The sequence below is a fragment of the Stegastes partitus genome, unplaced genomic scaffold, assembly GCF_000690725.1.
Source record: "Stegastes partitus isolate 25-593 unplaced genomic scaffold, Stegastes_partitus-1.0.2 Scaffold1, whole genome shotgun sequence".
NCBI lineage: Eukaryota > Metazoa > Chordata > Actinopteri > Pomacentridae > Stegastes > Stegastes partitus.
This window is the reverse complement of record NW_007577732.1, coordinates 2,185,811-2,211,972: the sequence shown is the minus strand read 5'-3', so window position 1 is coordinate 2,211,972 and position 26,162 is coordinate 2,185,811. Positions and strand designations below refer to the sequence as shown.

At 43.1% G+C, this 26,162-nt stretch overlaps 2 protein-coding genes across 4 annotated transcripts in view; one reads left to right on the top strand and one right to left on the bottom strand.

Moving 5' to 3' along the window:
- Positions 1–6,393, top strand: part of tasp1 (taspase, threonine aspartase, 1) — a 30,985-nt gene extending 24,592 nt beyond the window's left edge. For both annotated transcript variants that reach the window (XM_008306304.1, XM_008306230.1), the window contains exon 14: positions 5,040–6,393. In XM_008306304.1, the coding sequence (XP_008304526.1) occupies positions 5,040–5,132 (93 nt within the window). In that variant the 3' untranslated portion in view covers positions 5,133–6,393. The remainder of the gene's footprint in view (positions 1–5,039) is intronic.
- Positions 6,394–10,893: 4,500 nt separating this feature from the next.
- On the bottom strand, positions 10,894–22,082 carry ism1 (isthmin 1). 2 transcript variants are annotated; one of them, XM_008305908.1, is made up of 6 exons: positions 21,759–22,082; positions 15,632–15,850; positions 14,539–14,797; positions 12,890–13,033; positions 12,675–12,764; positions 10,894–12,351 (listed from the first exon to the last, which is right to left on the bottom strand). In XM_008305908.1, the coding sequence occupies exons 1-6, from the start codon at positions 21,894–21,896 to the stop codon at positions 11,834–11,836; spliced, it is 1,368 nt and encodes a 455-aa protein (XP_008304130.1). In that variant the 5' UTR covers positions 21,897–22,082; the 3' UTR covers positions 10,894–11,833. The 2 variants fall into 2 exon arrangements, with proteins under 2 accessions (XP_008304130.1, XP_008304058.1); XM_008305836.1 differs by having other exon boundaries at positions 15,632–15,847; positions 21,759–21,991.
- Positions 22,083–26,162: the final 4,080 nt, after the last annotated feature.

Below are 26,162 nucleotides of genomic sequence, written 5' to 3'. Positions count from 1 at the left end.
GTGTAGTCTGTATCCCTTCGTACATTAGACTGTAAAATAGCAGCGGTACTGCAGAGGGAGAGCATCTGGTTTTATTCAGACACTCACCTGTGTTTGCACTGGATAGACATCAAAACATCGAGCTGTGTTTTACAGAGCTACACAAAGCTGCATGGACAAGCCAGTCGCGGCACTTCTGAAACAGTTAGACTATTGTTTTGTGATTGTCGTGATTCCACAGATGAAAGAGAAATGTAGGATCACCAACACCACCACCGTGGCTCAGTTTCCTCCTCCTGGACATCATTACCACTATAAAGATTTTTCTACTCAAATTGCGTAAGGCCAGAGAAAATCAAATGGCATGGAATTCAGGCCTCCTGGCTATTTTCTGCTTTGTATATTACACGACAAGTGTCTTTTTTTATAGTGCTTTTTATGGTACATGTTGTTTTTATTATCCATCTTGCAAGGAGAATAAATAGCATATGATTGTTTTTTTATTGTATTTTAAAAGAAAAGAATGCAACAACCACAATACAAAAACAACAGCATAGTCCGCAAGCTAAATTTGTCCTTTGGTCTACACTGTGGTGTTAATGTGTGGCTTTTCTAGCCCCTAAACACATTCATATCACCAAAGAATGTTGTTTTTCTCCGACAGATACAATGGAACTGTGTTTTTCATGTTATATTTTGACTCATTTGTAGTCCTGTCATGTGGTCACTTCAGTCACTGGGTAACAAGCTGACAACAGCCTCACTGTAGGTTTGCATGTCTCCATATTGTTTTTTCTGTGTATCTGCTCTTCTTTTAACTCCACTGACTTTATAATTAGTTTATGCTGCTTCTGTAAACATGGGCTCCATAATAAGGACTCAAGGAATTAATACGATGGACATCATGCCCACCATGTTAAAGCAGTATAAACAAGTTCTGAAGGAATGAGATCATGTTTGCGATTTCAGTTGTAATGTTAATTACGTTGCTGCCAAAGTAACTATCCACTTACACTGTGTGCACCATTGGTACACAAGTAATTATTCTGCCCTTATTATAATTTCTATGCACATCTTCCAACGCTATATAGACTTGCATGCTTACTGGATTTAATCATTTTCAGGTGTTATGGATTTGTGTAATGAGGGAGGGTATGGCCTTACGTGATTAACACCTTATATTAAAGTGTGTAAAGCGATTAAGCAGCTTTACCTCAGGCAGAATGGACTAAACGATTTAACTGGCACTGAAAAGTCAAAAATGGTAAAATGCCTTTCAGACAAATGCAACACTGTGAAAATAGCTAAACTACTAAGGCCTGACTGTAGCAAATGTTGCAACTGATGCAAAACGCAAGAAATAAGTGCAAAGGATGTGAATAAATTGTACATGAAGCTACCAGGAGCCTATTGTCCTCCAGGGCAACAATATTTGAGAACTGCAACCTACCAGTGTCCAGAAATAAAAGGAGCCACGTGCTCCATGTCCGAGGTGAAGAAGAGTAAAACAAGCCCACTTCTGAAGGAGATCCACGAGTTGAAATGTCAGGATTGGGCCAAATCAAATGATTGTGACTCTTGATGAACCAGATGAACAGGCCTGTGGCTGAATAATTAATGGACGCCACTTGAAGGCAGTTGCCAGCAAGTTGGAGGAGGAGTAAAGGTATGGGCTGCTGGTTGCACCTCTTCAGGCTGAAGATGAATCTAAAAACCCAGCTGCTAAACCTACTGCCACTTTCTAGAGGACTCTTTCTACAGTGCTACGGGGAGAAGTCCGCGGCATTCAGGAAGGCCATATGCGGGACAATGAATTCACATGCATCCAAGTATTCCACTGCTTGATGTACCAGCAAAGACGTCTGAATCATGACGTGATTTGACTTAAATCCTGAGAACTTGTGGGCCCCTCTCAAATGTGAGTGTGAAGAGAATACAATCTACCTTTCTGAGCAACATTTGGGAGGCTGTGGTTGCTGCCTTAGAAAAAATTGAACAGATAAAGACGCTGATAGACTCCATGGATGAAAGGCTGCATGATGGCTGATGAAAGGACGGGTGGCTATATTGATCACTGAATATTTCTGAAAAAAACAAAACTGTTGTCATTTTGTGTTGCTTTTTGAACTGCCTCAAAAACTTAATAAACAAGTGAGTTGGGATTTTAATTTAGCTGTGTAGTAACTGTTCACACTGATGAATGGCCCCCGAGAAAAACAAAACTCACTTTTCCTCCGTTAAACTTTCAAGGTGAGGTTCAATAACATTGTTATGTGTACTTATTGACTAAGCATTGCATTTAATAATTAATAGTATTTCTCAGGAATACAATTAGCTTAACAATTGTGCATACAGTGTATTTGGACTACAACAAGGCTTCAGTCTATGTACTTTGTGTTGCTGAAAGCACTGAGCAGAATCACCAGAGATTTAACAGCTTTTCTTCAGCTGAATCAAATAACTGCTTATAGTTAAAGTCTAAAAACAGTGATCGTAAAGATTGGCACAACACGGACACAAAACCTGCGTGAACATGAATTATTGATTTAGTATATGCACGTTCGGTTGCTGTAGTATTTGATTCTGACAAGACTTGATGTCACGGAAATGTTGTGTTGTGTTGACTTCTGAGCCTGAAGCGCTACTGATTCTCATTACTTTGCCACTATAACCTGGAATTATGAGCTAACACCATAGCATATAAAGGATGCAATGTTCTCAGCACTGTGTAATTACTTGTTTGGTTTTCTTACCTTCTCCCTCTTCCTGCTGACTCACGCTGTCCATTCTGTCAGCTTGAAACAAAATTAAGATCTCAACATATGGCACAAAGGTTGAACGTGGAAGTCAGTTACTGCACAGTGGTGTCAATGTCACATGCAGTTTTCTTGTGATGTATATGAAGTCATACAGCAAGCAGGTAATTGTGCCCAGTTGCATATTTTCACCCGTATCTTCAGTGTGGTGAAGATTTAAAAGAGCATTGCGAAAGCTCTTTCCCTCTGGCATTCAAACATCAAAAGGAAAAACATTTAGCATGTCACCATTAGCTGATTATGACTCAGCTATGGACAGTTTAAACGAGGCCCTTTCTTTAACCTCATCCTCAGAAGATGAAGGGAAGAAGATGAACCCAGAAACGTGTACTGGAGGCATAATAGCCCCTGAGAGTGTTGCCATGTGTGCATGGCCTTGTCTGGCTGTTGTCCCATTGTCGTGACAGTTGCCCTCAGGGTGCTAGGGGCCATAGTCTAAGCTCACACCAAAAAAAAAAAAGACCAGCAGACTCCTGCAACTGGAGAAGTGATGTCAGGAAAATTCAGTGGCCTGGTAAATAAATAGATGTACTCTTCCCCCCAAGGCTGGAGTCTGTGTTACCCTCTGTGGAGAGAGAGAGAGAGAGAGAGAGAGAGAGGAAGGAAGGTGACAGCCATTATTGGCACAGGGTGAGTCGGTCACCTTTGATCTCCCAGTGGAAGTATCACTCCGGTCTTCACAGCTGTGTTTGTCCCTTCCCTCCTCCTCTTACTGCTTTCAGTCTCTGCTCAAACACAAAACACTATCAGTCTGTTCTCTTTCTCCACTTACTCTCTCGCTCTACAAACACAGACTTGGCACCTTTGGACTTCAGGGGTACCAGCTCCTGATGCAACAGTTGTGGTGTAAGCTCTCACTGTCTCAGGTTGAATTGTATTTATTGTCATCTACAATTTAAACTCTTCCTTTCTCAAAGTCTTGTCTTCTTACCATCCGAGCACTTTGAAATTTAAATGTCAAGCTTGGATGCCCTCAAGACCACCAGGAACTGTGCGGGGTCAGGCGTAATGGATCCTGGTGCCGCCTGCCAATTAGTGCTGATCTTGGTGTTGGCATGGGATTCTATAGTTATGTTGTGACACTTTGACCAGTGGTGAAACCTGAAGGATATTTTATGTTATATTTTTGTTGGGAGGACCAGCCAGACTGAACAACAGTTTGATACTGGACTTTGAGGGGTAGAGGGCCATTTGCTCTGCATTGCAACATGTTTGAAAATCAGGTTATTTACAACTTTGTTCCTGACAAATCACCTTAAAGCTGTGGTAGGCAGAACTCTGGAGAGGACAAAAAAATGGTGCATCTACCTACATAACGTGACCAACCACTACAACACACAGGAAATGAAGTTTTTAGCTTGCAGTATACTGAATCTAACTCTGAGTTATAAAGTAAAGGAACCATGGTTTGAATTACAACATGCTGAAAGGTTATTCTGAATTGCTGCCTACCCCATTGTGTCTGTGAAGATTCTCAGTCATCCAGGTCATGGTTATTCTCGTAGTTTAATTGTAGCAACTGGACTTGTTTGAGTTTCTTGTAGACGTTTCACCTCTCATCCAAGAGGCTTCATCAGTTCTGACTGACTATTTGGGAAATCCAGACTCTTTAGGACATAAGACATTCATTAACATTCGTTAATGGCTCCTAAAGAATGTAAGTATCTAGAGCTCCCATGAGAGGTGAAACGTCTTCAAGAAACTCAAGCAAGTCCAGTTGTGTCTACTCCATTTTTTTAGGGGTATGGTAACGCAAGGAACTTACATTTTATAAATGAAAACTGGCTGAAAACTAACCTCAGCTCAGACGAATAAGATCAGTTTAACTATTATTTTTAGCCTTCAGACTGTCAATGTAGAGGACTGAATTATTGTTCAGTTATTAAAGTAGCCTTTCAGGGAGCCAGATTCTTCCTCGTTGTACTCCCTTGAACTAAAAAAGAAGTATATTGGGTTGTATTTTATCTTCTCTTGCATACCTGCAGAATTGCATGTACACCGTGTTGCCCCTTCATCCATTCTGTTATTTACAATTTAATGCTCCCTAATGAAGTTAATGATGCTTTAAAAAAGAAGTCCATCTTTTTGGATTTGCTCTGCTTTCAATGTGAAAATCTGAATTTTTTCAGGAATTCATGGGATCACAACCACATCTTTTCATTCCTCATTGACATACATATAAATGTACAGTATATGTCGCCTTGGATGTCTTCCTCATTGTGTGTATTCTTTTGTTGCTTGCAGACACATATATCCAGATTGCCACCCGGGACTGTTCCTGGTCAGTCTTTGGCCATCGAGGGAGGGGTGTGTCGGCTGATGGGTGTAGTGGACTGAACCGTGTTCTCCCTTCTTCTGGGCTTCTTCAGCAATATTCCAATACAAACTCCACACATGTGCACACACTTACACACACACACACACACACACACACGCACACGCACACGCAACACCCTAACCTCCCCACAGCCTTTGTGATGCCAGAAGTAATAAGCTTTCACTGTTTTAACAGGTGTCCAGGAAGGAGCGAGTGTTAGCTTCTACTTAGTGCACTTACAGGACTTCCCTTTGCCACTGTCTGCCTCCAGCATGTACACTATGCCAACCTACCCCCCCCAGCTCTCCAGTGTCACCTGGATTAGACTTGATGCACCATTGCCTTGATGCACCATTTTTTTCTTTGTTACTCTTTTCCAACTGAAAGTGGCGTCCTTCCTTTTGTATATAAGCTATAATTTAGGGAAACAGGGTGGATGTTCTTGTTATTTTGTATTACTGAACAGATGTGACTATTTTCAAACTTTTAGGAATTTCAAATGCAAGACCTTATTTTGTTCCTAAAGTACTTTTCGATTTCAAAAAAAAAAAAAAAAGATGTCAGATCGCACCTTGTGGAATGCCTGCTACTCAAGGTTATTGTTATAAATGAAGAATTTATAGCTGTGAGAGTTGACTAGTGATGAGGAAAGAAATTTACAGCATTAGCAACTTCCCCATACTCGCTCACACACGCCGTTATTAATCCTCCAGCTTACTGTACAATGTAGCATAATGCGCATCTTAGGTCATGATGAGTTTTATAACCATTTCACTCATAGAATGCTTTGCTTTTTTGTTTTAAAATGTGAATACATAGCTACTGCATGTACAAAATATACAGTAAGCCACTTTCTTGTTTTTCTGGGTTGATCAAGAAGGAGGAAGCTATGCACTTCCAGAGTGACGCTTATACATATATATAGTGCTCAGGTAGCAGCATTCGACCCTACCGCCAAACATGACTGTTAGTCATCATTTAAAAAAAATCACAATTTATATTTGTACAGTCCCATTGACAGAGACGTGTATTTTCTTGCGAAAAAGTACAGCTAAAAACTAATGTATGCATTTAGCCCATGAAATGGTGCCGTCAAGAATTGTACTTGAAAAGAGTAATCGTCTGAACCGATGCTTCTGTTGGTCCCAATGAAACCACAGTAGAGCTTGTTTATTGTTTACTTGAAAATGCAACTAATATAAAAACGGTATAAGCTATGGAAATCATATGTGCACCGCTCTCTACAGTGCTCAAAAAGTAAATAAAATCTATGTTGCTACATTTCTGCATCTGCCTTTAGTCATTTCAACTCCATAACACGAGACTCCCGACTGTACATTCATTGCTATTTGGAGAGCAGTTTGTGTAAACCCTAACAGACAGAATAAATATAATCTGAAGTGTGGATTGCTAAAAATGTATAGTCTGGGAATAAATTACATGCTGGACAGTAAGTGAAACAGAAAAGGAATTCTGCAGAAGGACTTGCAAGCATGCAAAAATAACACAAGAGAGGAAAATTTCTCAGAATGCCCTTTTCTTCTAAGTAGTGTTGGTATGCTTCCTCATAAATAAACATTTAAAGGCTCTGATTAGAGAGTGTAGTTGTTTATATCAGTTGTATCACGCTGTAGGGCAAGACTTTATCCAGTGGCTGACTCTGGACTGTGGCCATTGTAGTGTCTGAGAGGAATGTGCAATCGAGCTGGTCAAGAAGATAAATATATTCAGTGTTTGGAGGGAGAAATGCCTCTCTGTCGGAGCGCCACGCCTGCCTGCGGGATACAACCCCGTATTGATAATATGCAGCCAGTTTGAACCTCAGGTGTAACATGTCACAGTTATTCGACATCACTAATGTGCAAAATGTATTTGACAGGTCAGGAGGAGTATCGCAGGCTTAGTTCGGGAGCTGCTGTGCATGTTTGTTTTTGTTCCACCGCCACCTGACCCTGGTTTGATCCCATCCAGAGGGAGTCGTATGTTACCTTGCCCCTCACCCACACTCACACCATTCTCCATTAGCTTGATTATGTGTTATTATAGAGCGCCCTCTTTTCATCAGAGCCAATCTGTGTTGCTGGGAGACCCTCTGCCCTATTCAGCGCAGAGCCGTCCCTTTCAAACATCATCCCTCTCTGTCCTGGATCCCCTTCGCTTTGAAAAAGGATCCTGGGTCTTTAAAAAGTGGACGGGGTCCTGAGCCATTCAAGGTATATCCAATGCCTCACGCTCAGCAAGGCTCTTAAATGCAAAACAGACGGTGGAGCAAATAAAGATCAAAGGCAGCAGCCTTGCCTGTCTGGCCTGCTGTCCTCACATGCCAAGCGGTGCTGTCACAGTGAGTCACGGCCATGCAGCTTCCGTGCTCATGCTGGCTCCCCTCCCTCACCACCTCGGGCCCACCAACCCCCTCAACACCGTTTGCTGCCACTTTGTGCCAGCGTCTAACATCGACACTCGCTGGGTTAAAGCCAGACAGTGTACGGGGCTTTCATGGGTTTAGTCTCTGAGGCTTCTCAGAGTAAAGTGCACAATTACACCAGTGTTTGCTTTAATTCTAGCAATGTATTCAGTGGTGAGTCAAAAATGATGTTGTTATTGTGTAATGATCAGCTTGATTCAAAATGAATGATGATTCTGTTTTTCCACTCACTTCTCTACACTGTAAAAAAAAAACAAAAAAAAAAACATAAAATAATCGTGTAAAGATGGCAGCAAGGGAGACAGAAAAATATGGTAAAAATGGTAGAATACCACTGATTTAAATACAGTAAAACAGTCTAATTACACAGTCACATATACAAAAATACTGATTTTTGATGTGGACATGATATACAGTGTTGGCCTATTTTTGTTTGTTTGTTTTTTTGTTTTTTTCAGTCAACATGTAAAAAAATAATACATTTTTTCTCAGATGTTACTAGTCCTGATCTTTAACAAAATAGAGGAAATCTGCAAAATGATGTTTTAAACATTTATTTTTTCATTTTTCAATCCTCAAGTTTCTTTCAAATAATACATCTAATATCTGTAAAATATTATTTTTTAATTTAAAAAAAAGACTAATTTTTGCTGTTTTAAATACAGTAAAAAAAAAAAAAGGAAAAGCGGAATTTAACTCTTGAATTCATTAATAACTTTATGACTTACCATTTACAAACATAATGTTTTTTTTTTTAATATGGACACTATTTACAGTTTTTTCCTGTTATTTTGAATTATTTTTTCAGTAATTTTACTCGGTATTGTCTGTAATTTAACAAAACAATCTGTAAAATAACAGTAACTTGTTTAAAAAAAATTACAGTTAAATCCTCTTTAAAAACACACATTTTTCATAGTGTATATAAAACATGTAGTCGTATATGAGTCATACATTTAGCTCAATTAAACTATGACTAATATCTAATGGAAGATGGTAAAGCAGATTTTTGCACAACAACTTTGTGAATTCTCAGCAGGTGCATGTTATTTCTGAAGACGTGAGCCAGAGGCAGGTGCTACTCAAACCGCTGCACCCATCTAACAAGACGATGTTCAGGGGATATTTTGTGTCCAAGTGAAGTGGAGCGTTCACGTGCGTGCTTTGTCGCTGCTCTGCCGTAGATGGCGCGGCTGCAGATCGCTGCAGCATCTCAACAATGTCATAGCAGCAGGGGTTAAGTAAGGCACCGTGCCCTCTCAGATGTTCCACATCTACTTGACCTGTTTGTTCAGCTGTACACCCAGGCAACCCCCCTTCCCCGGCGACCCACTCCTCCCTTGAGCTGCCGTGCCAAAGATGCGAGCCTATGGCAGGCAGAGCGCCAGCGGCCCGTCCCCCTCTGTTATGTCAGTATGGCACTAAGGGGTGAAGGTTGGGGGTTGGGGTGGAGAGTGGGTGGGTGCTAGATAAGCAAACTCTCGATCCAGGTCAGCTATTCCAGATTAGAAGACGAAAGAAAAACCTTTTAATTAGCTTTCCCATGCAGTTAGGGCCCTGCGGTATTGCGGCCCAGACACTTCCTGCATTGTGCTACACCACCCTTAAAGTAGCAGAGCGAGTGAAAGAAAGTGAGGGAGAGGGAGGCTAAAAATGGCTCTGCCACATCTGCACCACACCACAAAACAAAGAGATGTCTGATTGCCACCACGCACCCTTTTTATTTACCTACTGGAACGCTCGCAGCGAGCTCCGGCATGTTCAACAAACCACCTGAACTTAACAGTTTCTAGTAAAATAAGCAGCAGAACACCTCTGCTTTCTGTTTATTTATTACAACTTTAACACATCCAAGTTTCCACTGCTTTATTCTGCTTTTTAGTTCCTTTGTTATTCCCACAGTTAGCTCTTGTGTTGAGAGCTACTGAGAAATCCCAGAGCCAGCCCTGTCAGGCTCACTCTAAAACAGTTTAAGTGCATTGGACATAATTTCCTTCTTATAACAAAAATAGAGGCAAAATACCAACAATCATATCTTGGTGATGCTTAATGAGCCCTTTGGGATCCTTGACAATATACCACTAATATGGTGCTTTGCATCCTTTGAAACATACCAGAGTCCTGGAAATAGTAACACAAAAGCGAGGCCTCACTGACGCCCTGCAGTCGAGTTTTCCCTGCACTAGCTGGCCCACGGTTTGCCTACCATCCTATACATTTTCACACCGGTTGCACTCTGTCTTCTAAATGCTGTGTTCCTACCAGCGCCTTGGCACAGGAATCAAATTGGGCAAGTGTTTGTGTGTGTGTGGGGGGGAAGGGGAGATAAAATAAGAGATGAAAAGTGAGGAGGGTGTACGAGTAATTGCCTGTTCTCGAGACACGTGGAGCCTGTCTGGAGAAGAGATACTGGGTCGGGGATAGGGGGTGGTGGTGGTGGTGGTGGTGGTGGTGGAGGTATGTCATCAATTTGAGCTTGGCCCTAATGTTTCAAAATAAAGGAGAACACCTCGCTTTGATCTTCACGGCCTGTTCTGCAGACGCTCTGCTAAGATAACCATCCATGCCGGTTACTGTAATCTTAGCCTTAAACCGTGCTGCAGCTCAGGAGAGGGACTTAGAAAGGGAGCTTTGCACATTGTTGCTCTGATAGAAGAAGAAGAAGAAGAAGGAGTGTATCTACAGTGGAAAAGAATGCGCACGTGTGATTTACAGTCATTATTCCAGGGTGGGTTGTTGATAAAAGGCTGCGTTTGGGATAAATGGGTCGAAAGACGCACGGGGAGGAATTTCGTATGAATAGGGAAACAACTGGGTGGTTTGCGAGCAGCGCCTTAGGGGTGTGGAACGTGCTGGGGCCTGCTGCATTATAAAGACAAGCCCTGCACCCGGCCAGCTGTGCCGTACACAAGACTGCAGGAATGAGGGCACCATGAATGGCTTTCTCTGTGTGACAATGACTGCAGCACTCAGCGGAGAGGGAATGGTCAGAGGTCCCTGCTGTGGACATGCAAGCATTGAGTGTGTGTTTGTGTGTGTGTGTGTGTGTGTGGGGGCGCGTGTGTACACTGAGAAATTACTCAGGAATGTGAGGATGCATGCCAAAGACAAAGAATTTGAGTCGCATTCAAGGGAACCTTACTCTCCTCGCCCTCTGTAGAAATATCACAATCCCATCAAAAGGCCCGGTCTGACAGCCACACTGGATGGAACTAATGGAAGTCTTGTGCACTGGCTTAAGTCCGTCGGAGGAGTTTAATTGATGAGACGTTTTTTTTTTTTCTTTTCTCTTTTTTACCACAGATGAATTTTCCTCCGACGGCAGGAGAGAATAGCAGCGAGTGAATTTTTACACCTTTTGAGAGGGAGAGAATTTATTGTCTAACATCTAAACACATTCGCTGACTTTTTAAAAAATTTATTTATAGATTTATATCTCAACAAAAAAAAAAAAATCTTTCCGTACAGTTGAATTCACACATTCTTTACGCTCTATTACGGTTTGAATCCTAACTTGAGATGTGCACATCGATGGCAACGTACGAACCGGAGCGGGATCTCAAGTTAGCATTCAGCCACATGTGAATCAGTAACCACAGTCATAGACACCCGACTCAGACACAGCTACAACTTAATAAATACTTTACAAAAATAATGCAGGCTTTTTGTACAATGAAGATCTGCCTCAGCGACACAAGGGACACAGTTAAATTACAGGGGTAAATTAATGAATTAAAAAAAAAAATGTGCATGCTAAATAAACATACTCGCAAGTTTAAATGAAATCCTGGATACTGTGAATGACAAAATGAAGGATAACCCTGGCCCCCCGCCTCCCTGACACATTCCTGAGGGATCTCTTTATTCTATTACCACAGGCCTCTCCGATTCAACAAACATAAAGAATCTACGGAGACGAACATGATCTAAATGGACATTTCAACGACAGTAATTTTCCCTTTTAACAAATATGAAGTTAGTTCTCCCTTTAGTGACCAAATCTGAGTTACAATTGGCAGCAAAATTACTGGCATACTTTATAAAATTTATTAGATAGACAAAGTAACGTTTTGTGTCTGGTTTTGAGGAGAGAAAGTTCCTTGCGAGCAAGTAAGTAGGGTTGTGTTGGATTTTCATTCCTCTTGGTTCCAAAGAGCAGTAAGTCTTTCCTCAGAGCCTAAAAGTTCATGTGTTATTTGACCTAAAACTGAATAAAAAATGGTTTCAGCACCATTCTTGAGGTTTAACTGAATACTTAAGCAGTGTTTTTTCCTTTCCTTTTCACTCTACAGCGGGCTAGAATTCCCTCGCTTCTTCAAACTGTTTGTAGTAGTCCTCATCCTGAGGGTTGTCTGGACATTTTTGCCCGTTGTTCGGTGGCCTGGCCTGGTTGTAGCGGCTCCAGTCTCCTTTGCAGATGATCCAGGGCAGGATGTCCACCTTGTAGTGCAGGTCGGCTGAGAACTCCGTGCTGATGAGGTTGGGCGTGCCGGCCCCTTTGCCGCGAGTGATGAGCTTCATGTTGTCATCGTAGCAGCAGTGCTGTGCAGCCAGTGTGGTGGATTCAAGGGTCAGCATGGAGCGGATGCAGTAGCGGGCTGTGGGCTTATAGATCTCCAGCTTCTCTTTGGGCCCGCTGGCGTCTTTCCAGCGGAAGTCTCGGCGCGTGGGGGCGTCGTGTACGTCTGCTGTGCTGTACGCCACCTCGGTTGGGTAAGAGCAGGGGCAGCTGGGAAGGTCGTTGGCCACCTTGGTCATGTACTTCTTCAGGAAATCGCTCTTGCAGTTCATCCAGCGCTCGCAGCTGTCAGTGTCTGGAAGAAATGAAGACTCTATTAAACGCAACATCTCCTTTCTAACGTTAGAAGATGAAACCAAAAGTGTGAGAAGGTGTAATATTTAACATGGAGGTGAGGTTATTAGGACCAGACAGACAAAGACAGAGCGAGCAGCGGCATACTGCGCTCTTCCTGCCCTGCTGCACATTCTCTGCACAGTAATGGAGCACAGCGCGAGCATGAGGAATGCTAAGTGTGTGCAGGAGCGCTGCTGCCAGATGGATGAACTGCCTTTGATAGTGTAAGAACATCTGAATGAGGGATAGTCTGGAGTAAGACAAGAGCAGACAAAATCTTACCAACACCAAAGAGCTCTGTGGCATTGAACTCATCTGTTCCAGCTAACAGGCTCACTTCAGTAGCTGCTGTCTTGAAGGCATCTTCAATACCTTTAGAGAGATGAATGCACAGTGAAAGGTGGATCAAAAAGATGAGAGAGTTGTAAATCAGCACGTGGACATAAAAACTATACTTATATAAGCATTGTTTCTGTGATCAAAAGACAAGATTTTACCTGGGCAGTTTGGCATATCACAAGTTCTGGACTCGGTGGCTGTACAGGCGTAACCACATGACCTGGTTCTCTTCTGGTTGCCGTTTCCACAAGTGACGCTGCATGCTGACCAGTTGCTCCAGTCACCCTCTCCGTCCATGTAGTCTTAGATCAGAGAGAAACAAAGAGACCCTCAGCTCTGATGCAGGCCACATGCTGGACTTACTCAGGCCTGTTAGCATGCCTCACTAATAATAAGTGGGGTTAGGACATAAAAAGGGCTCACTTTGACTTTGCTCCTCAGCCTGCCTGCCCACCCTTGCATACACTGTGTTGTACATGCTAACGCAAAATTGTCAAGTGGAGAAGTATGCGAGTTCAGTCCGTGAAGGAACTGGAAAGCATTTAGCAAATTCCAACAAATCTACAGGGGATCCAGAGGGCAATTTACAAATAGAAATTTTCCGTGCTGGCGGAGCATCGCAGACGCAGTGCCACTGGACACCGTTCAGCTGCTGTATCTGTGATTCATCGGTTTGAAAATGGGAAGTGAAATGGCAAGAAATCCTCTTTAACTCCAATTATCATCGAGCGCATCACCGTAATGTATATACATGGAAACGGTTAGCCAAGGCTCTATGGCCATCTTGCTGCACCGCCGCCATCACTGGCCGTACCGCACGCACCTTGAAAGCAGCACTTCATCAATGAGTAGAATTAATGTGGGCATTTTGGGATGGAAGCATTTCTGGATGGGCTCCAAACCTTCCTATACACCCCCCCTGCTGCCATCTGCCCCTGATTATGAGCATTTTGTATGAATACAGACCAGATAGCCATGTAGCGCCGCTCCCCACCCGCCCTGAAAGCATGTTGCGGAACTGGTGGCAGCTCAGAATTTAGCTGATAATAACCTCTGCTCAGACCACAGCTGCTCTGAACGTCCTGTGATGGATGACCCCTCACTGCCTGTCCGCAATTACGATTATTAAGTTTAAAACCAAGACAGTAATGATGACAAAATATGTCCTTGTCCATTAGTGTGGTACGAAATAAAGGAAGAATGAGTGCTCGCCACAGTGATAAGCCAGAAACATTACGCATAGTTCTACAAAAAACATTATAAAATCCTCGTCCTAACCGCTGTAGTGCAAGTGGATAAAATGACATTTTCCACAGCACATGCATTCCTGTTCGACCATGTTGGTTTGGGCATGCTGCAACACGGGCCGGACACATACTGTACGACAGTGAGCGTAAATTCTTTCACGGCAGATTTATCTGCGGGGTTACTTTTGGAGAGTGTTGTGAGAATGGTGTGGAAGCCTAACAGTGCTTCTGGCCCCATTCCTCTTACTAAACTTTGATGTAGCGAGGCGTTTAAACTGTGTCTCGTAGCTAGCTCCACAACACAGAGGAATCCATCTCATAAAAGAGTGTTAAAGGCTTCAATCAGGGGCTCCTAAAGGCTTGCCTAGGATGACTGCACTTATTATGGTGACAGCTTAAATCAGCAAATCTGCAAATTACAGATTCCACATCAGACTATGGCCATCTGTGGAAACGCTGGGGACCGGCGCTCAAATAAGAGCCTATGGACGAGGCTAAATATTCTGCAGCATGCATTCACTTCCTCCCGAACATGAGGGCTCCCTCCTGTCATTTCTCACCATATTCGGTCTGAGCTTTGCTTCCCCTCCTGTCCCAGTCTGCCGGCGGCCTGAGGAAGTTGCTGTCCTCTGTGTTGCTCCCATAGGAGCGATCGTGCTCCTCTGTTTGGTGGGTGGTGGAAGAGGAGGAGGAGGAGGATGAAGATGTGTGAGGCCACCAGTTTCTCCAGTTAGGTGAAGCCCAGTTGGGTTTGCTTTCCTTACGAAGGCCTTTCTCTGGCTCGTGACCCTCCAGTCCGTCCACCACCTCTATGGTCACCTGCATGAAAGAAGAAATTGATCTTGTCAAAGAAGTGCACATTTTCGATTGAGTGCAGTAAGGTGGCACTTTCTGATACCCCTATTCACCACGTTACCCCCTCCCCCTTTTTCTGCCCTAACACATGTGCCTCCCAGATGAGGGGGGAACACCACCCCTGCCCCACAGTCACCCTCCCACCTCTTGGGCTCTCTCCACCTAAACACAAAGTTCAAAGGGCTACTCAGCCTCCTCCAGACCATGAAAGCCAGATGAATCCCAGGATCAAAGACGCCCCCCCTCCTCCCTCTCTTCCTCCCCCCCGCCTCCCCCCACAGCCTCACGCCCTTGCTCAATTGGTCGCTCTGCTCTCTTCCCACATCTTGAGATGTTAATAGACTTTGTTCATGCTCGAATTTAGCAGTGATGCCCTCAGAAATGGAAAGACCCCCCTCGCTGGATTAGACAGGAGAATGATTTAAAACATGGCAGCGGTTACTCAACCATCTGCATCACTGAGGGCCTTACGGGCGAGGGCTCGCCGCACATTTACATAAGCTGCCGTCTGTCTTCTTGTGCATGGGTTAGTAGTGAGGCGCTGCTGGTTAGTGTCTTCCTTTTCACATGTCATTATGATTGACGTGAGGCTTCAGTGTCTATCTTAAGCTTTACTACGAGCCAGGAAGTGTGTGAAAGGGGAGAAGGAAGGGGGGAGAAAAAAGGGTGTAGTGATGTGCACCAAACTATTCTCCTTCCTCCTGTTTGCTCTTCCTGTCCTATGTGCTTGAGTAGCCATGTCTTCAGCGAGTGAAAGCATCAAAGTACACCGGCAGGTGCACTGACACACATGATCACCTGTATGTTGGGATTCTGTCCATTGATATCGGCTTTGGAGAGGTCAGGGAAATTGTGCAGATCTAGGAGGAAAGCTCCGGGGCCATCCCTGTGTACATTGCTGCCTTGAGCCCAGGGGAGGGTTGCAGGCCGATGGGCCAAGCGGTGTTCTGGACCGGACCTCCGGTCTTCAGGAGCCAGTTGGGCAGAGGAGCTACTTTTTACATTTATGTTGTTCTGCTGAGGAGAGAAAGGACAGTAATATTAATTCACTGTTAGTTTGTGCCTACATATGCATTGGGCATGATAAGAAAAAAAAAACTTCTTGTGTGAATGTTAAAACTGAGAGGCCCTCTAAGTCCTCTGGCATCCAAAGAGTCTGCACACTCAGCAACATTAGATTGATCTCTCATGTTGACAGAGGTTCATGTGGCCATGACCTCCGTCGTAAATCCTGCGGACAGTGGACTCTTTACTACTTAGAACCCAGAAAGAAATAGTGGGACAAACATCACACTGAGTTTTGTGCGTCTGTATGCTTCCACCAAAATATAATCTGTCTAAAACCTAACATTCAGAACTAGTGTCACATCCAGACTGTATATTTTTTTTCCATTTTTAGCTGTATGCTGCTGCTGCTTCTTTACCATAGTAATATGATGTGGACATATATAGCACGTTCTAGTGCTGGCTGGGAGAAAACAGCTATGTAAGACTGTTGGTTTTCCTGCACTGGGGCTATCCAGAGAAACCTAAGCAAACACTGCAAAGTAATTACATCTGCTTTCTTGTAGACAGAAAAACATTTGGTCTTCTGACAGGGGTGTTGTAAATTCATCCCAAAAGGACAGTTGAGGCATATGTCCCCTGTCAGGTATGCACAGAAGGAACAATTATTCCTCAATTGGACAAACAGCCATAAGTAGTCAGCAATCATCCATTGTGGGGTGGCAGAAAATAAGATCAAAGAGAGCCATCAATCATGTTCCCTGTTTTCTTTTTTCATGTCCCATTTCTTCCTCCCTAGCGTTTTTGTGGCCGTGCTGAGGCCTGAGAATATGGCAGCAGTGCTGTACGGTTGCGGTGGCCAGTCACAGACAAAGTGTCAGCTCAGCCACATTGTGGTGGGTATAAAAGCCCCCAGTGGAGCTGTTTGTGTCCAGCCAAGGTGCACTCGGGGGCAATATAGGACGCTGTAAATGGAGCTGCGCGGCAAGGGAGGAAGGATTATAAATGTACATGTAACTTGTATTCAACCGCAGAGAGACGGCGGCCGCACGGAAAGACTTCCGTATCCATTTAGTATCACTCTGTTTGATTCGCAACCAGGGACCAGATGGAGTTAATATGATGACATGATAGATTTCAGAGAATATGAAAACTTTCTCATGACATTTTTTTTAATGTCAGCTTTTGCCCATAATTACAGTGATTACACAAGTGGCCCTGATTTTGAGAAAGAGGAGTTCTGAAATGTTGCCTGTAGCCACCAAATAAGAAGAGGAAGAGGTTTGAGTGTAGATAAGAGGATCGCTTATTTTTTATGAGAATTTACGTTCAGAATCATAAAATTTGAGGGTAAAAAGATTCTGGAAAAAAAAAAAAGCAGATTCGAGTTAAGACCACAAATGTCTTGGTTCAGAACCAAACAATTATGGCTGAGGGCTCGGTGCAGAAAAACATCATATCAGCAGCGTAGTTTGTGCCTCAGCTATCGACCCTTTATGTGAACATCACAGGACCCTCTTTGGTTCTATCACACGTACTTGGACTTTGAGATGCCCATGTGATAACCCTGCTTTTCAAGTTCCCAGTCTTCAGATTTCACTTCAGTTGGCTGTAATTGAGCTCCAGCTGAGGGAGCAGCCTCAACACAACACTCGCAAGTGAAATCACAATGCAAATACAACCATGCATTACAGCAAACAGGTGTGGTGGAGCTCTTCTGGGTGGTTTATATTCGGATGGATTTTTGTTAGCGTTTAAATGCAGATTGAGTAAAATCCTCTTGAATGACTACAAATAGTCGCTTAAATCTGCTGTCTGAAAACACACCAAAGTCATCATCAGACTGTGAGGTGTCTTCAGTCACACTTGTATAAGGAAATTCATCCAGAGATGAGAGAAACACAAAAAGCACTGCTATGGAGTTATGACCGTCTCCATGAGTTTAAGATGCTGCAATAAATATTCCAGAATACACAAACTGTGAACCCAGTCACAGTGTTTGCAGGCAAATTAATCCCCCATTATCCAGTCTAATCCTATCCGAATCTTCTGTTCTGTCATATTCTGCTGTGTTACACATGGCAGGCAGATTTTTTTCTTTTAAATCCTGACACAAATTTGGTTTATTTAAAGCCAAAGTCTTTAAAGTATTCTGATTAATCCCAGAACGACTCTCGCACAGTATGGGAGCCTTCTGAGCTGAAGCCTGCATGTAAACACGAAAAGTTTGTCAGTTTATGGCTAAGTATTGGCAGCTTAGCAGCATGAATGTGATTTGATTTATGTTTGTAGCATGTATTGTGTTGCTTAGGACACAGAAAAAAAACAGGTTTGCAACTGGAGTAATCTAAAACAATCAGCCATCTTTCCAGTGAGTTTCATGATTGCGTTAGTTCTTAAATCACCTCAGTGAACAATAAGGCAGAACAACACACAATAAAATCATATTGTGATTATGTGAACATATTGCAATCTGAAGGAATTATAATAATAATAAAAATATGATGCAGTTTTTTCTGCATTATGTGCCAAACTAGCGTGTTCGTTTACATGTTGTTTGATGTGATTTGCAGGCCTCTGTAGCACCAGAACAGTTCATTGATAATGGTTTGTGTGAGACATTGTACCTTTATCTGAAAACTGCAGGTCCTGCGATTTGAATAATTGGCCCTGTTGTGATCTCGATATTTCAAATGACTGTTAAGCTCTACTGAATATGAACGTTTTTGTTTTTTTTGTTGTGCTTGGTTGACATCATTGTACAAGTGTGTTTCATCACCAGGAACATGTTTGTTAAGGTCACTATAAACTGACAGCAGTTTTCTACGGGACATGATATCTGTCACCTGTAAAGGTTACACAGCTTACAAACTGAGCCACGATCTGTCTGATGACACTCATGGAGGTGTAGAAAAAGTGAATAAGTAAAATAAAATGCACAAACTATATTCACTAAGTAATATTTCTACTTCATTTAGCAGCGTCAAACACACATAAAGTATGAGCGCCACCCAGAGTAGCGACATTTACATGAGTTACACGTTGTCCTAATCTTGGATTTCCCACATTTTAGTGGCTTTAAACCAAAATCCCTGCATTTAGAAGCCACTTCACGTCATCTATTGGCCAGCATCACCTCCCACAGACCTAAAAGCCAATGTGACTTTGCTAAAAGTTAATATTTCATTATAACATTTTCATTTCTAGCCTTTGAACAGTCAAAGCAAAGACAATAAATGTCAGTGGATGGCTTAGTGCCTCGCTTTTTTTGGTGCCAACTGACCAGATGGTGATTTTCTAACTGTAAACACATCCAAATCTTTTCTTACATGGTATATAATCGTAAATATGTTGCTGTGATTAAAGCCTTGAACTTGTATGTAAATAGGAAATGTCTGAGATTGTCCTACTAAAGACAGTCCATCACTCAGCCAAAAAAGAAATCTAAGCTGCTTTTTCCTGCGAGCACTGACATTTCACTAAATCTGTATTTCCATCTGGGAACTCAGCAGTGTGAAGGACAAGCCATGAAATTTTATACTTCCAAGTTGGAGACCTTTTATGCTTTTTTTTTGTCTTAATCAGAATCTAAGCAGAATGTTTGAGGAGAATCAGAAGGGTTGAAAATTACAATCGTAAAGGACTGGCAGTCCCGTATTAGTTGTGTAAAGTCTGTCAGTTCCATATAATGTCAACGTAAACACCTCTCTCTGCCTTTTTCCAAATGACTCTCAGTGGAGTTTGAAACTCAAGCTAATGAGAAAAATATGTTGTTTTCTAAAAATTTGCTCTCCTCTCTACAACCGAGGCTGCAGCGGGACAAACTCATTTAAATGTTAAAAAATCGGCAGCGTTGCTCTTTGATAACGGCTGCTTTACAGTCCCTATCACTCATCTGAGAGCCTCCTCAATGACGAACATGCTTTAATTTGGAGATCAAAAGTGACACACCAGTCCTCAGTTCATCTGGGGCCTCCCAGGATGTCACCCCCCTCACCCCCCCTCCCCTCCAACTCCCAAAAGCCATGAATGAACACTTGCACACACAAGCCACCCCCTCTCCCTCCTCACAGTATCTCTTCTTCTTCTTTTCCCGCTTCCCCCTTTTCCACTTTGTGAGGAGCTGCTTAAAGGGGCATGACTCTATTTTCAATTGGGAGCAACTCAGGGGTCCTTCCCCCCGGGGAGGCTGGCAGGAAATGAAGGCAGTCCACATTGTGCCAGATGCTTTTCAGCACTACACTTATGTAGGTGGAGGAGAAAATCATCCTTCCCCTGTCAGACGCCTCAGACTGGCAAATGTTTATTTACCCGAAGATGCCTTAAAAGAGCTCTTGAAAAGAAAACGTGCAAATAGGCTCAAGAGGAGAAAATCCTGATTCATTATGGTGTACTGCGTTAGCTCTCATATTGTGTTGAGTTTGTAATAATATGCTAACTGTGCGGTACCACAGTGGCCTTCCGGGGCCAAGATGCTAATGTGTCTTGGACCAAAGAGTTTTCTGTCTCCACTTCAGGTGCACAGAGCTGCATCCTGTCATTTGTGTTCCTGTGAATGGCATTTTAAATATGACACCTTGGGATGACAATACACCCCCTGGGCCGTGACAAGCACGGCTGAAAGATGACATCACCGTCTTCAATGGAGGGTTGGTGAAGCATATCTGCACATAGTCTGTGCATTCATGAGCAAAAAGAAGAAGAAGAAAAAACATTCACGGCTCGTCCCTGGCTTCATCACACAGCAGAATCTCTATGTAAATTTGGACTAATGACAAAAGAAATGTTGAAGTTGGGATGGGTGGCATGCGTTTAGGTATTTTTACTTGGATTCCTCAGGAGAAACTCCCTGCTGCTTCTCATCCTGCTCATCCAAACCAACATTTGGCTGTGTGACAAATATTCGATAAATTCCTGGAATATTTCCTGCAGCTTTGCGTGGCCTAATATCCAACAAAACACAGGCTTGCTGTTGCATATACACTGTGATAGTAGAGATAAGAAGAAAAAAAAACTTTTACTATGCTGTGATGAAGTGAAAATTCTTTCCATTCATTTCCCCGAAGCCCTAATGAAGGCATTTATAAAGGACCACCATACCAGTGGGCATAAATACGCGTTTATCACGAGGAGAAGAAGAAAGTATTTCAGTGGCGTGCTAAATATACATCAAAAAAGCAGCTGAAGGATGCTTAACACCCTCTAAAAAGGCCTGTTGATCCCAGACCCATCTTAACCCTCGGGTCAGGATTTGGGGCTCTGCTGGAGTCTGTGTGCTTTATGCTGATGTTAAAATGGGCAGTTAAACCATTAAAGCTGTCTTAAGTGGTGTCATGTTGACAAATGTCTCCCTTGTGAAAGTTTGTTGAGGCATGTTCTAGAGTGGACCCGGAAGGCCTCATTAAATAATGGATTTTGACCAGTCAGAAGAGTTTTTTTTTTTTTTTTTAGTGAACTTTATTTAATCTGATCAGGTGAGTACAGCTCAGGAGGAAATAAAAAGTTTAGAACAGATTGATGCCAGATTCTCCTCCACACTGACTCTTCTGGCAAGAATGGGGCACCTTCAGGAGTTCATCTTTGACCTTCTGCCTTATCAAATGGATGACAGTGATGAGCCCATGGTGACAGAGATGTGCCTGCAGCCAGCATTTACCCCCAACAATAGGGAGGTGTGTCTAGTGTTGGGGGGGCTGATCTCTGACCCGCTGGCTCCCCAACACTCCCAAGGGACACCCTGTGGGAGACTGCATCCCTGTGTGTCTCCAAAGGAACCCCCCCTCCCAAGGGAATGTGGTCTTCATTCTACCTGAGCTCTTTTTTAAAAAAAAATCAAACCCATGTGTGATCACATCAGAGATATCCCGTTGTGCGTAAAATTCCCCTCCAAGAAGTCTCCCTTTAAGACTTCCTGACTCACCTCTCTAAGTGTCGCGTCCTGATCCACGCTCAGAGTTCCATTTGCTTGTGGCAGCGGGTTGCTGCGCAGCACCGTGATGTGCAGGGTGAGGAGAAGAAGTCCCAGGAGCAGCAGCAGTTCCGCCGCCAGACGCACCATCCTTTTGACGCGGCCGCTCTTGGGAGCCTGCGGTGTGGCCGGAGCTCCGACTCCGCCTCCTCCCGGTGCAGAGACTCCAATCTCCGGATCCGCCGGGGACGAGGAGCCGCAACACCACTTCGGAGCCACTTCGGGAATCACAATTGCAAAAATGAAAAAAGAAAAAAAAAGACGGGAAACGGATCGGAGGAGTGGGATTCAAGTAATCTAAGAAACTGCTGAAGTTTAATTTGAATCCAGTGTTGTTGTTTTTCTCTTTTATAAACGTTGGTTTTGTCCTGATAAAAAAAAAGGAAAAAATCCCTTCTTTTACTTATTGTTCATTGATTTCAGCCTAATGCGAGCTTCTTTACGCAGATGTGCCAATAAACACAGTGAATCCTGCGTGGCTGATCCAGCGTGCAGCATTAACACTTTCCGCTCTTGTTGCGCCCTCGTCAGATCTCCAAAGCTCAGGAAACTTGCAGCCCTGTTGCCCCGTGGTGTCCCCGCCACATTCTCAGCCTCATGCTACAACTTTTCTTCACTTCCACTTCTTCAGCTTTTCTTGTTTCGTCCGCATTCTGCGTGATCCGGCGAGACTACCTTTGGAGACAAAAGTACAGGTAGTTGGAGAGGGACAAAAAAAAAAAAAAACCCCAACCACAATCACAGAGATCTTCCCAGTAGTAAGACTTTCACGGCGGAATTGTGTCTGCTCTCAAAAATCATCCATTGCTGTGGATTGTGGGCCCGGAGAAATGGCAGAGTCGCACTGGTGTGCGTCTCCAACAAGTCCTGAAGGAGGAAACAAGTCAAACCATATCAAACTACGGCTTCACTGGGACACACGCTGTTCTTGTTGTGCGCTCTTGAGGTGGTTTTATACCAAACGCCCCTGTGCAGGCGCCCTCCCCCTGATTAACTCTTTCGTCCCTCCTCTCCAAACTGAAGCCCAGCCGGGTTTAACATCTTGAGAAAGACCCAGAAAGTAACCCGAGGTTTTATATATGTGCTCCTATTGTCACTGCACAATCTTGTCACTGGATTAAAATGGCACAAAAACGCACCTTTATAAACTATAATGACAGATTTCACAGGATATCCTCATTTTAATGCGCATTACTGATTAATTTATAACAACACATTTTACTTTTAAAAACAAAAAATCAATAGATATGCCCAATAAGGAGTCTCTGCTCAACTTAAACTACCCGTGGTGGTCCCCGGAGGCGCACCAGGCGCACAGGCGCGTCGCAGCGGAGAGGAAAGACACCCGAAGGCGCATCGCAGGAGGTCTGCCTCTCATGTTGACATGTGTACAGCAGCAGCCTTGTCTCGGTGTGCCGCTGAAACGGAAGGTGCTGTAACACTTCACTTAAGCAAGACAAATGGTGCGTAATGTGATTAGCCCTTGTGAGGCTTTTTTATTGTCCGCTTCAAAGCGCAAAGGCCGCTGCGTCAAATTATGCACTAAGCAGGGATGCTGCTCCTGCTGCTGTTGTTGCTTGCATGGGTGACAGTTCACTGATCCTCCGGGCACGCATTCCCCATCATCTGTCACCTTTGAAGTCGATGCGTTCACACGTGGAACAGTGATGATACTGATGATAACTAACCAGATCGTGTTACCTGGCAGTGGCGCACATTGTCAATGTCATAATAGCGAGTGTGAAATCTCTCCAAGTTTAGCTGCAGGCATGATTTAATCCGTAGTACAGAAACATGTTGTGTGCACATCACTCAGATGAGTCTGATATGTATTAGGAAGAACACAAACCTAAAAATGAGCAAGTAGGGTGTTGTAGGTGTGATATTGTTTTGTGCATATAAGTTCTCTTGGAACTGGTTTCCAATATGTCAAATACAATCAAACACAACAGGATTCACTTAGTTCAATGTGCAGGTCAGGGGAAATAAGCCTCCTGCATGATTCCTGGAAGACATTCTTAGGCCTTGAATTGACCTCAGCTGATGTAAATTATGTGTCTCTCCACCAGAAAGCTCAGTGGCATCTTGTTTTTAATGTAAAGAAAGCCGGTGATGAAGATAAGCAAGATGGAGCGTAAAGCAGTAAAAAGTCAAAGCCCTGAACAGTAAAAGACCAACCTTTGTCCCAGTTAGCTGGGATTACACACATTTAAAGGGTCCATCAACTATGAGGAGGACGGTTTCAGTGGACAACAGTTTTTTTCAAAATACATAAACTACATCATAGCAAAAGGGTTTTTTTCTCCTCATAAAAATAAATATTTTCAAGTGAAAGTTTGTTTTCACTCTTACAAAGAATGTGCTTTATGCTGAGTTACTAAATTTCACACATCAAAAATGAGAAGTGGCGCACAAGTAAATGTCAAACCAACACAAAAAGAAGCATAAACTAGTCATTTGGTTTTCATGCACTCTCTGAAACGCTTCGGAAGATGTCAGTTCTTAAAGGAGGGGGCTTTTATAACAGCTGTTTCCATGGCATACCATCCAAAAAAATACACACAATATATGTATAATTGTGTACCCATATATAGCATACAGATATATTACCTAAGAATACTATATCTTACCAAATAAAATATTACATTTAGTTCATAACACCCTTAAATCCCTAAATGCAGCAGTCCAAATGATCTCACAGGTATCTGATGGGGCCGATCAAATGTCTAAATTGGGTCAAAAGTACAGCAAAAATTGCTCCATGTCATCTTCTGTAAGAATGAAACACACCACCAGCAGCCTGGCCTGCTTCATTATGCCCCCAGTTAACAAGTGGTTCCCAGTATGCAGCTTTACTGCAGTCTTACTTATAGCTGTCCAAACCATGTACATCTGTCCCTTTGCCTGCCTCACTTCAAAACTCCCCTCTCCAGAATAGAAAAAAATCTGTCTAAATGGAAAACAGAGAGCAGTGAGAATGGCTTGCCTGCTTTGGACACAGTGGTGGACATCAAAGGCGTAGCAGAGGATCCCCCTTCAGAATAGCAGCTACATGCCATTCCAATAAGTGCAGCGTATTTGGATCTGCAGTTCAAAAGAGGCTGGTGCAGGCAGGCAGGTCTCTGGGGCCTTGCCACCAGTAGTCTGGCCGCACAGATGTTTTGAATGCCAGCGCAGACCATTTGCCACTTCTGCTGAAGCTGAAGGCAGTTACAAGTGACTGGAAGGAAGCCTGGCAGGACTCGTGCTTCCCACCTTGCCTGACAGTCGGTGTGTATTACCCAACGCTGTCACTTGGCCTCCCTGGCCTGTTTGAAATGGACACCACTGCAGTGTAGTGATACCACAACAAAGTCCTTATGTTGATGACAACTGTTTCTTTAAAAATAATGAATAGAACTATGAAATGCTATTAAAAAAAAAAAAGGAAAAAAAGGATGTTCATCATGTTTTAATATAAGTGGTCTGCACAGACGAAGATGCATTTGATGAAATATGCAAATTTGCTGCTGACAACCACTTTGCTTTCCAAAAAAAAATGCAATTATACAGTCTGAACTAGACAAATTTTAAAATCTGTCTGCACTTTCTTTCAAGTTTAGGGTTATATAAGGCTTCTTCCAGTCGAGCCACACAAATCTGTCCTCCAGTGCTCTGTGTGATTCGCCTCCCCACACGTTAAATCTGAACGCTGAAGCAAAAAAAAAAAAAAAAGCCACCAATACGCTGTCCAAGTTTAATTTCATTCTCAAAATTCATTGTGAAATATGAGATCCCTAGAACAAGCATTCTCCCTACTGTGCAACTCTGCAAAAAATGTTGCCGTTAAGTCTCAGCAAGTTGAAGTTTGCCTTTTCTGTACAATCACAGCAGAGCTTAGTGTTTGAACAGTCTGTGATGCACCGAGAAGCTTTTTTTGAGTTTCTCTTTACACACATCTGTCTTCAGCTGCGATGAATTTCACAATGTTCACATGTAGACTAAAGGTGAAAGTAAATAAAAATTAATAACAGACATCCGGAGGACGTTAGCGCACCCCGATGCAACATTTGAGGCCACCTTTCCCCATCTCCTACAGATCTTTATGAAAATAGTACATTGGTATGACATCACAGATTGGAGGATTAAAGTAACTGTTTTCTATTGTTTCTGGCTATAGGAGCCAGATGTGAAATATTCACTAACAGACCAAAGTGATCCAGTATAGAGAACAGATTTCAAGAGTTTTCTCCTTTAGGGGAAAATGTTTTTTCCCCCTTTACTGTATGTATGTTCATGTGCTAGTTCCCCAAGAGATGCATATTGTATTTTTATACCATCTTGTAAAATGCCATCACTATGTTGTTCATGGAGAGA